This window comes from Eschrichtius robustus, chromosome 1 (genome assembly GCF_028021215.1).
Source record: "Eschrichtius robustus isolate mEscRob2 chromosome 1, mEscRob2.pri, whole genome shotgun sequence".
NCBI classification, from domain to species: domain Eukaryota; kingdom Metazoa; phylum Chordata; class Mammalia; order Artiodactyla; family Eschrichtiidae; genus Eschrichtius; species Eschrichtius robustus.
In genome coordinates this window covers 35,070,842-35,085,247 of record NC_090824.1, presented here as the reverse complement: position 1 = coordinate 35,085,247, position 14,406 = coordinate 35,070,842, and the positions used below count along the sequence as shown (strand labels likewise).

Here is a 14,406-nt window from a genome sequence, read left to right as displayed (position 1 = left end):
TATTTAAGATTATTTAATCAGCAGAGGGCACTGTAGTAGTTGTTAGGAGGAAATTATATTAAATCTACATGGTCAAGTAACAAGCATGTAAATACTAATGCATAAATTATACCTGTTAATAAAAGTATGTCTGTAAAAATAAAAGCACTATACTAAGTGCTTTTTCACCACCACCACGCATACAAGAAATTTCTGCACATTTACATTTAACTATTGTTTGGCCTGTGCGTACTTAAACATCATTGACTTTTAGCAATAACGTTTTTTAAGGTAATTTTTTCTATGAAGGTTAAAAATGGACCTGAACTTCATTGACAAGTTCCCTGGGCTTATAGAATCATTGTTTATGACACTCTTTTTTGCAACTTGAGTAGTCTTTGAAGAATCTTTCTGACTTTCATGTTATCTTCAAAGTGTCAAGGGTAAAAGAAAAAATCACAATAAGTGATTTTGCATAGGAGATTGCAACCTTCAAAGTTTAGAAAGTATTTAGCAGTTAAAAATAAAATGTCTTATTTAAAGAGTATAGCTAAATCCAATTAAACCCCATTATTTTGGAATCTACTAGTCCAAAAAAGGTTATATCTGAAGTAAGAATATAAATTTCTACTATTGCTCAAGGAAAAAAAGAATTTGGTAATCAAATTAATAATTTATAAAAAAAAAAGTGGGAAACGGAATGAAACTAATTAAGAAAAAAGGATTTCAAACTTAATGGCATCTTTTTTTGCCATTGATTATGAATAGTCAATTGATAATGATTGCTTGTTATCTACTTGTTAACAAGTACTGATAACCTTCATTTATCTGTGCTTGTCATCCTAATGTATATGATTGAAGGAATAAAGCTACATTTGTTAAAACCACTCTTCTGTTTGGATTTTCTAGTAAGTTAGACAGATAGTTTTTTCTCATTTTATTCTAAACTAACTTTTATTCTCTTGCTCTTTGCCTTCTAGTTGAGCCTCTCCATTTACGGTTTACAGATGTTTTCACCCAGCTCTTGCCCTCCTGTCCATCTACCAATTTCCATCTCATTTGGCTGTTTCTTCCCTTTAGATACCATTATTTCAGTATTCTTCTTCCTGCCCTCAACTTGTCAATGTTCTTACATTTAGGTTCTTGCTCTCTGTTGTCTTTCTCCTCATCTTTGGTTCTCAACCACTGTTTCTAGGTTTGGTTTCTGGATTTTTGTATTATTTCTCTTCTCTAACTGGTATAATCAAAACTGCAAGGATGTAATTGGAAAGCAGAGGCATAGAGAAAATTGGCATGTATTGAATACCTACTCTATGCTAGGTGATTTACTTACATCATTTAATTCTCATAAAATGTAGGTATGCTTTATTATTAGCTCCATTTTATTCATAAATACACTGAAGCTCAGAGAGATTAAATATTTTGTTCTAATTCACAGAGCAACTAAGTGATAAAGCCGGGTTTCAAGCCTATATTGGTTCATTTATTCACTCCTTTATTCAACAAATATTTATTGAGTGCACGTTCTGTATGTTGGACACTATGGTAGGTGCTTCAACAGATCCAGTCCTTACCTTCCAGACCTTAATTGTATGGTGGTATTGTCTGACTTCACAGATGGTGATCTTTTTGCTACACCAAACAGAAGAAGAGAAAATAAAAAGTAAATAGAATGGTTCTGATGTTTTATGGAAAAGATATATTTGATATAGATGTAAGAAAGACTATATTTGTGCATTATTTAGGAATATATAGCAAAAGCGTTGCTTTGTGTCTAGTCCTAGAGAGGGTCTCCCTCCTCACTCACCCCTGTCAACGCCAATGCCTTTTAGTGGCATCACCACAATATATATTTTCCTCTTATGTTCTATGCTGTACAAGATTTATGTCTATAGGCCAACATTGTCTGGAAAGTCTTCAGAAGGAATTAACTGTCCTCCCTAAATTATGTTTGGAAAAAGATGAAGACCCCTGTGTAAGAATACATACATTCATTCATCCGTCTATTATCCATATATTTACTAATACCCTAAAAAGTATTTAGGGTGGTTTAACCAAATACATAAAACACAACAGAACTTTTAATAAGATAAATGTGGAAAAATAGGGCAAGGAAAAAATAAGATGAAATTGGGTTGTATTCAGTAAGCCTACTAAAAAAATATTCATAAATTTGTCTCTCTTCTCAAAGGTAACTTGATTCACATTCATCATAATTTTAAAAACAAACTGGTGTCACAGAAGTGTACCCCATTCCTAGTTGTAATACTTAAGAGGAAATTTCTCCTACAGGTCCTCCTAAAGAGGACCTCAGTACAGTGTGGTGAGCAATGGCCTCAAATACTCGCTAAAATAAATATGAGTTTCACTGAGCCATTTAATTGTATCCACCTGCATACCATAAAAGCAAAGTCCAGTGAAACAATTCTTTTAAAAGTGGATGAGCCTTTTCAGGTAGACCACTGTGGTCTGGCCAAGTCCAATGGTATATTTTAGAGGATCTCGAAAAATGAATGAATTACATTTCTTTTAGGTAATTCTCATATGTAATTTGTCAATTGAGTTTTTCATGTACTAGATAACTGAGTTTACACACTCTTACAAGTTTTATTCACTACTTCAACATCGTTGCATAGAATACCACCTAGTACATAGTAGGTGCTTAATAAGTATTTGTTGTATGGATGGATAAATGCTGTGCTTTGAAGTATGTAAGTGAAAGACTTCCTCTGTCACTTCTCTGTTGATTTCTTCTTCCTTTGTCCTTAAATAAAGTGTGCTACTATACTTTGGAGTATATCATCTTTATGTGGACCCCCAAATTCATTAAATGTCAGACATTGCTTAGGTGACTTTTTCAAACAGATAAGGAAATCAATATTAACCCTATACAAAGAGCTGTTTTAAGATTGTTCTCAGTAACATCCCTTTGTTGATTTTTAGGGCTCTAAGATTTTAAGGTCCCTAAGAAGAAGTTGTAAACTTCAGTAAAGCAATTTTAACATGGAAATAGTGTTTCTTCTCAGAGACCTCAAAATCATATCGGATTTATTAAATTTGGAAAACATGGGATAGATTATATATAACACTAGCTCAACAATTTTCAGCTATATATTGATATTTTAATGAAAGTAGTTAACTCCCAAACTTAGAAATTTAAGAATGTCCTTTTCTCCTTCCTGCTGGCCCTTTATTTTTAAAGCAGGTTTTGTTGAAAAGCATTATGGTAGTGTTAATTTTCCTTTAAAATTTCTGACATTGTTAAATATTGCATTATGCTGGGATTCAGTGAACCAGTAGATTACATCAATTCCAGTAATCCTTTATTCTATATAATTATAAGGGATTAACTAATTTATATGCATCTTAGAAGTTTATTTATAACATCAACTGGCATGTAACACATACTTGATGCATTTTAACTGCTCTGCCCAGATTTCTTACTCTATGAAAATCTATTGAGCTATTATAACAATCTGAGGCTTCATTTTAAAATTTAGGTTATTAGTCTAGATGAGACATTTACCATCCTAAATTTTGCCTAGAGCAGTGATTTTACTTAGGACGATCACTCGACTTCTAATGAAATATTGAACTATCAATCTTTCACTATATTTTTCCATAACTTACTTTTTATTTTGTTTGCCTTCTTCTTATTTACTGTAATACTTTATTTTGCAAGCTTTCTTCCTGTGTTGCTCCCAGTTATTGTAACCTGCTACATATGTAGAAAGAGGATTAGAAATGGATTAAATCATGTGTTTCACTCCCAACTTTAGCCTAAAACATATCTTTACCATCACATTATTATAAATATATGCCTATTTTCATTGACCTTTAGAAAATGAAATTTTCTTGCCCCCTTCAGTACCTTTTCGAGGTTTAACCACACTTGTCTTAAGAATACCCTATCTTAAAACTTCTATTATATAGTTAAAGCCTATCACTTCATTAATTCTTTTTTAAAAACAATCAGATAGTTCATTTATATTGAAGATATGGAAATGGTAAATCTAGAGTTTTTCTTCTACCCAATTTATGGGGAAAGTTGACTTGATGATTTCTTGAGTTCCATTTATTATATCATAAAATCATAGAGCTAGGAGAGATACAAGGTGATCTCAGGTTTTTACGGACTAATTATTTCAAGAGTAATAGACAAAGAAAACTACCCAGATTTCTTATTCTGTGAAAATCTATTGAGCTGTTATAGCATTCTGAGGCTTAATTTTAAAATATAGGTTTTTAGGCAAGATGAGATTTCTATTAAATACTTCTGAATTGTAAGGGATAAGAAAGGTCTGCTAATGTAAAAGCTCCCTTGATGTTCTGGTCCTCATCTTTTATTCAGTGGTCCCAAAGAATTGAGTCTTGATGCCTTAAAAAAAATATTTGGAGAACTACTAAGTATGGTTTGTAGATAGCATGATTTATAATTAAGTTAATTTTACTACTCTGCCTTCCTTATTTTTGGTTAATTTCACTCAGTCTGCTATTTAATCTTTAATTACAGGCCACAAAAGAAGTAATAGAACGGGAAGCGCCAGGGATGGCCCTGGCAATGCTGATGGGATCACTTAATGTTACACCTCTGGGCATGCTCTCTAGGTAAGAAAGTCACCAACATGTTGCAAAGAAAATTAATTCCATACCACTAATCACTACAATAGACTGATAAACCTAAGAAACTTCAGTCATACCACTTAATTTTGCCCCCCTTATTTCCCAGAGTTATGAGTCTCAGTATCCTGTCTAGTTAAATATTGGCCACGGTTTCTTTCAAGTTCTTTTTTGTTTGTTTGTTTTTGCATATTGTGTTGAAACTTTTAAAAAATATTGTATTACTGCTAAAAGTTATCAATTATAACCCCAAGAAGAGTCCAGTTTATTAAGATGTAAAATATTCTTTTTTTGTGTGATTATAATCATCAATTAATTTCCCTTAGTTGTCATTAAATACTAATTTAGTAAAACTAAGCAGTAGAGTCTTTTTTAATAAGTTTTTACAAGTTAGGAGCTTTAGTTCAATTTGTAAATAGGCATATTGATGTGTGGTCATGAAAAGAAGCTCAGTCAGTAATATATTACTAGTATATTAAATTAGTATATTTAAAACTATGCCTTTGTTGACCTACATGGTGACATCCATCCTCAATTTGATGGTTTAGTTATTTATTTGTTTTTATTTTAGCAATTCTTAGATTAAAATCCCCTTTAATGAGAACAACATACATCACTTACGTTAAAGACAGAAATATCAACTTAGTGAGAATCTGTTGATTTAATGACCATTGATTAATACAGTTGATTTCAGAGCAATCTAGAAAATACACAGCAACTTTATAATTGCAGGGTTTCACAATCATTATTTATAGCCATTTATTGATCCTGTGTGCAATGTGAATATAAAAGTAAATATATCTATTGAGTGCATAGAATATGAGTTATAATGCTCTTTCTGTTACTTAGACTAAGTTTGTATCGCATAAATGTCAGCCACTTGAAGCACAGCTACAGGGAAATGTGAATGGGTCATTAGTTAACTGTATTTTCTTCCCTGTTACAAATACTATATTATAACATTTCATTTTAATAAGAGCAAAAAAAGAACTAAAGTAGCTTGATAGAGATTTTGAATTTAAAAGTCCACGCTGGTCTTTAATGAACTCACATTGATTCTTTTATGCTGTTCTTTTTTTAACCCTTAATTATATTACCTGACCGTAGGAGATCAAAGGTCACATTTGGTCCCTCTTCTCTATGGAATTAAGTAGTAGTCTTTGAACATAAAAGAACTCTTTCTTGGCATTCAAGGAATATAGTCAAGAAAGAATTAAACATTATCTCTTGTTAATTATTTTATAATAAAAATCTAATTCAACAGACATAATAATACTCTATTTGCCAGGCCTTGTATTAACCATTAGGGATATAAGTATGGAAAGAAAAGTAAGAAATGGTCCTTACCTTCAGGATCCCCAGTTTATCTGGAGAACTTGTTCCTTACAACTGCTAAGGTAACACTTTAAATTGGATATAGGTTTCTTGATCTAGTATAGAAATAGCACTTTCACCTTATTGAAAGATTTTTCTGGATTAATTTCTCCTCTGCCTTCTGAATCCCCATAATTACTGAACAGTGGACTGCTGAGTGAATGGGAAATAAGTTAGCAGGAGCTGATTTTAAGTATTTTGGAATAAGTCCATCACCTTTAGGCTGAAGGCTTTGAAAACTAAAGCATACACAACATAGTATACACAACCAGATTCTATATACACATGGTATACACAGCCAGATTCTTCTGGCTTTTCTTTATGTTCATTTCCTATTGAACTGAGAGTTTATTTACAAATTTGAAACAGAGATAGTAGTTGGCATGAGCTATGGAAAAGGGAATTGTGGACCATTTCCCTTAATGTTTACTTTTTGGTGCTTTTCAAATCGTTTAAAAAAATTTTTTAGACAGCCATGATTAGATTGATGCTTCCTTTGTTTAGCATTTTTACCTTGTATGTACTTGGGGCTTTGTACATGCTTATATTATAACACATGTGATATTGTAAGTATTTACTTTCTTGTCTGTTTTACCTAATTTGTATAAAATCCAAATTTGTATTAAGAACAGCAGCTTTATCTTATTCATTTTATATCCTCAGCCCCAAAACAATTTCTGACACATAGTAGGTACTCAAAAAAATGTTTCTTGTTATGGTTACTATTGATAACTCAGTGTTTCATCCTAGCTGTAATAGAATTTTTTTTCAAAGTTAAGTAATGCATCAAGTTGGTGCCTTGCCTTCCTATTTTTATCTCTAGAGAGCAGCATTAAATAAAAATAATTTTTTAAATTACTAAATCTGTTTAAATGGTTTTCATCTGCTTGGTTAACTTAATATCTTCCAGTTTTCCAGGTTTTTTTGTACAAGTAAGTTGGAAGATTGCATCAAGTAAAGGTTAATAGCGTCATCTCTGAACTCAGACTGCTTGGGTTCTATTCTTGCTCTGTTACTAGCTACATAACATCTTTTTTTTTCTCATGTCTATAATGAGGATGTTAGTAGTACCAGCCTTCTTGCATTAAGTAAACTAGTCCATTTAAGTGCTCAGAACAGTTGATTCATAGTAAGTTTAAGTGTTGATCACTGTTGTGTTGTTATTTGTTCAGAGTTCTAGTTCTTAGAGCAAGTCTGCTGGCAGAACCTTTTAATGCTTTCCTTCATCTGGAAATGTCTTTATCTTACCTTTATTCCTGAAGGATATTTTCACTAGATATAGAATTATGGATTGACAATTTTTTCCTTTCAGCATTTAAAAAAATGTTATTCTATTCTCTTCTGGCTCCATGGTTCCTGTGGAGAAATCCACAGTCTTTTGAATTGATATTCCCTTATATGTATGATTTTTTTCTCTGGATGCTTTGAAGATATTTTTTCTTTATTTTTGATTTCAACAATTTGATTATTATGTATCTGGGTGTGGTTTTCTTTGAGTTTATCCTTTTGGGTTAAAAGAGCTTCTTGAATCTGTAAGCTTATGTCTTTAACCCAATTTGGGAAATCTGTAGCTATTTTTCAGATTTTTCTTTTTCTGCACCAATCTCTTTCTCATTTTCTTCTGGTACTTTTGTGATATGAATTATACATCTTTTGATAACATATCACAGGTTTCTGATGTTCACTTTTTTAATTCATTTTTACTCTATTCTTCAGATTGTTTTTATTAATCTGTCTTCAAGTTCACTGACATTTTTCCTCTTTCCTCTTCATTTTGCCTTTGAGCCTATCTAGTGAATTTTTTAAAATATTTGTTTACTTATTTATTTATTTGGCTCCATTGGGTCTTAGTTGCAGCATGCCGGATCTTCACTGAGGCATACAGGATCTTTCATTGCTACACACGGTCTCTTCATTGTGACGCACGGGCTTCTCTCTAGTTGTGGCGTGTGGGTTTTCTCTTCTCTAGTTGTGGCGTGGGCTCCAGAGCACATGGGCTCTGTAGTTTGCGGCACGCCGGCTCTCTCATTGAGGTGCGCAAGTTCAGTAGTTGTGGCACACAGGCTTAGTTGCCCCGTGGCATGTGGGATCTTCATTCCCCGACCAGGGATCAAACCCGCGTTCCCTGCATTGGAAGGCGGATTCTTTACCACTGGACCACTGGGGAAGTCCCTCTAGTGCATTTTAAAATTACAGATACAGTATTTTTTCAGTTCTAAAATTTCTATTCAGCTGCTTTTTTATGGTTCTGTTTCTTTGCTAAGAATTTTTATCTTTGCATTTATTTCAAAAGGAGAATGGTTATAATAGCTGCTTAATATTATTTTTCTAACAATTCCCGTATCTGAATCACCTTGGAGTTAACATCTGTTGATTTTCTTTTTCTGTGAGAAGTGCTCAGATTTTCCTGATTCTTTTCTATGTTGAGTAATTTTGGGTTGTACCCTGGACATTTTGAGTATTATCTTTTAAGACTCTGGACTCTGTTAAAATCCTCTGGAGAGAGTTAGTTAGTTAGTTAGTTAGTTCATTTGTTTCAGGAATCAAGCTGATTGGATTCAGATTGAAAATTCTGTCTCACCTTATGTGGATGGTGATTCAGCCTTTGCTATACTGTCTGGGTCTGCCCAGCACATGAACCATTCAGGAGTTAGCCTGAGATGTGGGCAGTGGAGTATATTTTACTTATGTTTTTAAAAGCCTTTCTTATAATTCTTTGGGTCTGTTACATGTGCTTAGCTCAGGAGTGAGCCTGGAACTTGTGTCAGTTCATTCGCAGAATTAAGGAATCTGCCTTCTCCAGCTCTCTCCTCTCTAAGAATTTCCCTACACTCTGCAGTTCCCAGTTAATACTCTATAAGAAATAGCTTCTGGCTAAAGGAACTGGGAATAGATGATATTTCTTGTAGAGTATTAATCCCCCGTGCTATTATGCAATTCCACACAATTGGACCACCTTCAGGGCAAGGGCAAAAGAAAAGGAAAAATAAATAAATAAATAACAGAGCTTCCTCTCACCCAAGCTTTTACACTTTAGCCAGAGAGATAGGTCTTCTCACTGGGTTCTAGCGCTTGCACCGTCATGATCGCAGTAGTACAGCTCTGTAACTGGAATTAGCCCCCTTAAGGGTTATTGACTCAAGTTCTGACTTCAGTCCCCAGTTTGCCTGCTATTGTTTATGTTCAGAGTTCTCAGGTAGTCACTCTTTGATTTTCTGTCCACATTTAGTAGGAGACAGACCCATAGTTAAGGTTCTACTATGTTGGTCAACACCAACAGAAAAAGAGCTCTATTTTTAAAATCAGATCCCTGAGTTTATATCCTAGCATTTACTAGCATTTACTATCCATGTGACCTTGGGAAATTTACTCAGCTAGATTTAGCACTTCCAGTCCCAGTAGCTAATTGAACTGCCCACAAAAATTCAGCATATAAGCTCCCCAAATCTGTAATTTATGCCTCACTCACTTTTTAAAGAGATCAGATACTTTTTTTTCTAAGCATCATTGACAATAATAGAGCAACCACTGTGGTTACACATTGAGACATAATTTGTCCTGGTTTTATTCTCAGTTCAGTCATTAACTTGATTTGTGATCTCTACTTAGTTTTTTAGTGCCTTCACATAGCTCGTGGAAATGTTATGAGGTCCTATATAGATTAACTTACTAAGAAAAACTATCATATGAATATCTAAATTCATAAAAAGAAAAAGTGATAAGGAGTTTTTAATTTTATAAAGAGATTTACCATCGTAATACTCCATAACGTATCTTTCAATTGTGTCTTAAATATTCAGCTTATTTTTTTGTTACATAGAATTTTCCATAATATCTATCTTATGAAATAGAAGATGAAGTCTCTAGTTAGTTTTTAATATATGAAGTAGGACTAATCTTGTTTTCTTACAGTTTGCCCCACTATCTACCATTATTACCAATTTGATCTCAGCTTCATCTAGTCAGTAACTGAACATAAACACTCAAACACATGCACTGCTATAGGGGAGGAGTAAACTTTTTCCATTCAGTGCCAAAAATGGTTTCATGCTAATATTGTTTAAAAGTTTTTTAAGGAAAAAATAACTGGATTTAAATTTTTATATCAGTGAATTGTTATCCCTAGTATTATTTAATACATGTTAAAACAACATGGATCATTTAAAATAAAAATTGACAATAACAGTATTGCCATCTTGAAGTGCTTCTATTTTTTAACCTAAAACCAAATATACTTAGCTTATAAAAGGCTGTAGAAGGGAGCTGGGCAGAAGATGATGGAGAGGAAGTACCAGTAATCCACTTCTTGACCTAGACAACAGTTGGACTAACAGAATCTGATATAACAATTTTGGGTATCTAGAGTGTATTCGAAGGCTTTCAGCTTCCAGGGGTAGGTTTAGTTGGTAAACTATGGTTAATTTTAGTCAATTTCAGCCCAAAATAATAGTAACTATACACTCCCCAATCCCTCAACCCCATGGCAGGCAGCCACACTAACTTGCTTGTGGGAGCCAGAGTGGGCAATTAGGACCTTGTCGTTCAAATATCAGGAATCTAGGTTCTATTTGTGGATTACTGCTTTGATTATAGGGGTACGGACAAAGGCAGGTGGCCGTTGTTGTAACCCCCACCAACTGAAGTGACTTCAAGAGGAGTTAAAGGGACAGTGCCTTTTTTTTTTCCCTTACATTTTTCTCTTTTCCCCTTTTCGGGAGCCAGACATTTAAGGATTAGGACACTCAAGAGCAACCACATACATAAGGGAATTTAAAAAGCCATTGCACATGCCCAAAGAGGAATGCAGGCTCAGAAAAGACCTGAGTTGGCCTTAGGTTTACACCTCAGACTGATCCCAACACAGAGACACTCTACCACAATCAAAAATATAGCAAACCCTGCAGGGAAGGGAAGAATGGGATTTCCAGAAGTACCACATTACAAGATTCAGATACCCAGTTTTCAACAATAACAACAAAAACAACACAACACAAGATATAGAAAGAAACAGAGAAGTTTGGCCCATTAAAAGAAAAAAAAAAAAATTGACAGAAAAGACCGACTAGGATGACCAGATGGTAAACTTACTAGACAGAGACTTTTCAAACAATTGTCTTAAAGATGCTCAAATTACTAAAGATGCGAACAAAATCAGGAAAATTATATGAGTAAAATGTAAACATCAGTAACAAGATAAAAAATAAAAAGAAGGCAAAAAGAAATTCTGGAGTTGAAAAATACAACTGTAATAAAAATGTCACTAAAGGGATTCAGAAGCAGTTTCAGTAAAAGCAATCAGTGAACTTCAAGATAGGGCTATTGAAATTATCAAGTCTGAGGAGCAGAAAGGAAAAAAATTGAATAAAAGTGAACAGAGCCTAAGGGACCTGTGGAACACCATTAAGTTCTTGGTCTAACACCATTAGACCATGCTTTGTGAGAATCCCAGGAGAAGAAAGAGAGAAAGGGGCAGAGGATTATTTGAAGAAATAATAGCTGAAAACTTCCCAAATTTCATGGAAGATATAAATCTGCAAACCCAAGATACAAAACAAACTCCAAATAGGATAAGCTGAAAGAAGCCCATATAATAATCAATCTGTCAAAAGCCAAAATCAGAGAATATTGAAAGCAGCAAGATCAAAGGCACTCATCATATACAAGAGATCCTCAAAAGATTTTAAGCTGATTTCTCATCAGAAACATTGGAGGCCAGAAGCAGGTATGGAAGTGAAACATTCAAAGTAGTGAAAGGAGAATACTGTCAACCAAGAATTCTATAACTGGCAAAACTGTCCCTCAAAAATGAAGGAGAGGGCTTCCCTGGTGGCACAGCAGTTAAGAATCCACCTGCCAATGCAGGGGACACGGGTTCAAGCCCTGGTCTGGGAAGATCCCACATGCCCACGAGCAACTGGGTCTGTGCACCACAACTACTGAACCTGCACTCTATAGCCCACGAGCCACAACTACTGAGCCTGCATGCCACAGCTACTGAAGCCCGCAAACCTAGAGCCTGTGCTCTGCAACAAGAGAAGCCACCGCAGTGAGAAGCCCATGCACCACAACAAAGAGTAACTGCTGCTCGCCGCAACTGGAGAAGGCCCACGTGCAGTAATGAAGACCCAACGCGGCCAAAACTATAAATAAATAAATAAATTTATTTTTTTTAAAAGAAGGAAAAATTAAGACATCCCTAGATAAACAGAAGCTGAGCAAGTTCATTACTATTACATTCGCCCTACAAAATAAGCTAGCAGGAGTTCTTCAGGTTGAAATAAAAGGACACTGTACAATAACTGAAAGCCTTGTGAGGAAATAAAAGATCTCCAATAAAGGTAAAAATATGGACAAGTATAAAAACTAGTATTATTGAAATTTTGGTTTGTAATTCCACTTTTTATTTTCTTTATTTAAATCTTTGCAATTTAAATGCATAAGAAAATTATTAGTCAGTGTTTTGGAGCACACAATGTATAAAGATGTAATTTGTGACAACAGTAACTGAAAGGGAATGAGGATGGAACAGTTTAGGAAGAGGGTTTTTAAATGCTATTGAAGTTAAGCTGGTATACATGCAAATTATACTGTTAAATTTTAGAATGTTAAGTGCAATTTCTATGGTGACTACAAAGAAAATAGCTATAAAATATACACGAAAAGAAGTGAGAAGGGAATTAAGATATTTCACTAAAAAAAATCAACTAAATTCAAAAAGAGACACTAATATGGGATATGAGGAACAATAAAAGCTATAAGGCATATAGAAAACAGTTAACAAAATGGCAAAAGTAAGTTCCGCCTTATCAGTAATTACTTTAAATGTAAATGGATTAAGCTCTCCCATGAAATAATAGAGACCGGCAGAATGGATAGAAAAGCATAATCTGATGACATACTGTGAACAAGACTCTTGGTTTAGATCCAAAGACACAAATTTATTGAAAGTTAAAGGATGGAAAAAGATATTCATGCAAATATTAACCAAAAGAGCTGGTTGACTATACGACTATCAGACTAAATAGACTTTAAATTTTAAAAGGTTAAATATCCTAAATCAAAAAAGGTTATAAGAGACAAGATATTTATATAGTAATAAAAGTTTCAATTGAGTAGGAAGATACAACAATGATAAGCATTTATATACTTAATAACAGACAAATAACAAAAATAGATGATGACGGAATTGAAGGAAGAAATAGATGGTCTGGGCTTCCCTGGAGGTGCAGTGGTTAAGAATCCGCCTGCCAATGCAGGGGACATGGATTGGAGCCCTGGTCCAGGAAGATCCCACATGCCACAGAGCAACCAAGCCCATGTGCCACAACTACTGAGCCTACACTCTAGAGCCCATGAGCCACAACTGCTGAAGCCCTCGCACCTAGAGCCCAAGGTCCGCAACAAGAGAAGCCACGGCAACGGGAAGCCTGTGCACTGCAATGAAGAGTTTCTGCTGCTCACCGCAACTAGAGAAAGCCTGCACACAGCAACGAAAACCCAACGCAGCCAAAAATAAAGTAAATAAATTTATTAAAATAAAGAAAAGAAATAGATGGTTCTACAATAGTAGTTGGAGACTTCAGTATCCTACTTTCAGTAATGGATAGAAAAGCCAAACAGAAGATAAGTAAGCAGATATGAGTTGAGAAACACAAATCAGCTATCTCCAACAGGCATATAAAGAACATACCACCCAACAACAGTAGAATATACATTATTCTGAAGTTCCCATGTGACACTTCCTATAATAAACCATATGTTATGCTGCAAAATAAGTCTCAATAGATTTAAACAGGTAAATGTCATCTGAAGTATATTCTCTGACCACAAAACGATGAAGTTAGAAATCAATAACATCAGGGACTTCCCTGGCAGTCCAGTGATTAAGACTCCACGCTTCCACTGCAGGTTCAGTCCCTGGTCAGGGAACTAAGATCCCACATGCCATGCAATGTGGCCCAAAAAAAAAACAACAATCAATAACATCAGGAAAATCCACAAATATGTGGAAATTAAACCAGTACACTCTTAAACAACCAACTGGTCAAAGAAGAAGTCATGAGGGGAATTAGAATATATGGACAAATTTAAATGAAAACACAGACTACCAAAATTTCAGTGATTCATCAGAGAAAACAGTGCTAAGAGGGAAAGTTATAGCTGTAAATGCTTCCATTAAAAAGGAAAGATCTCAAAAACAACGAGCTAACATTACAGCTTACGGAACTAGAAAAAGTAATAAACCAAAGCCAAGACTAGCAGAAGGAAGAAAATAATAAAGATTAAAGCAGTGTTAAAAAAAAGAGAAAGTGGAAAAACAATAGAGAAAATCAACTAAACCAAACGTTGGTGCTTCAGAAAGATCAACAGAATTGAAAAACTTTTAGCTATATTGACTAAAAAAAAAAGAGATATGACTCAAGTTAATAAACT

The 14,406-nt window shown here is 34.3% G+C and overlaps 1 protein-coding gene across 2 annotated transcripts in view; it reads left to right on the top strand.

The window, feature by feature from the left end:
* The window catches only part of GPHN (gephyrin), a 632,089-nt gene that overhangs the window by 323,147 nt on the left and 294,536 nt on the right, over positions 1-14,406 (top strand). For both annotated transcript variants that reach the window (XM_068543944.1, XM_068543950.1), the window contains exon 5: positions 4,493-4,587. In XM_068543944.1, the coding sequence (XP_068400045.1) occupies positions 4,493-4,587 (95 nt within the window). The remainder of the gene's footprint in view (positions 1-4,492; positions 4,588-14,406) is intronic.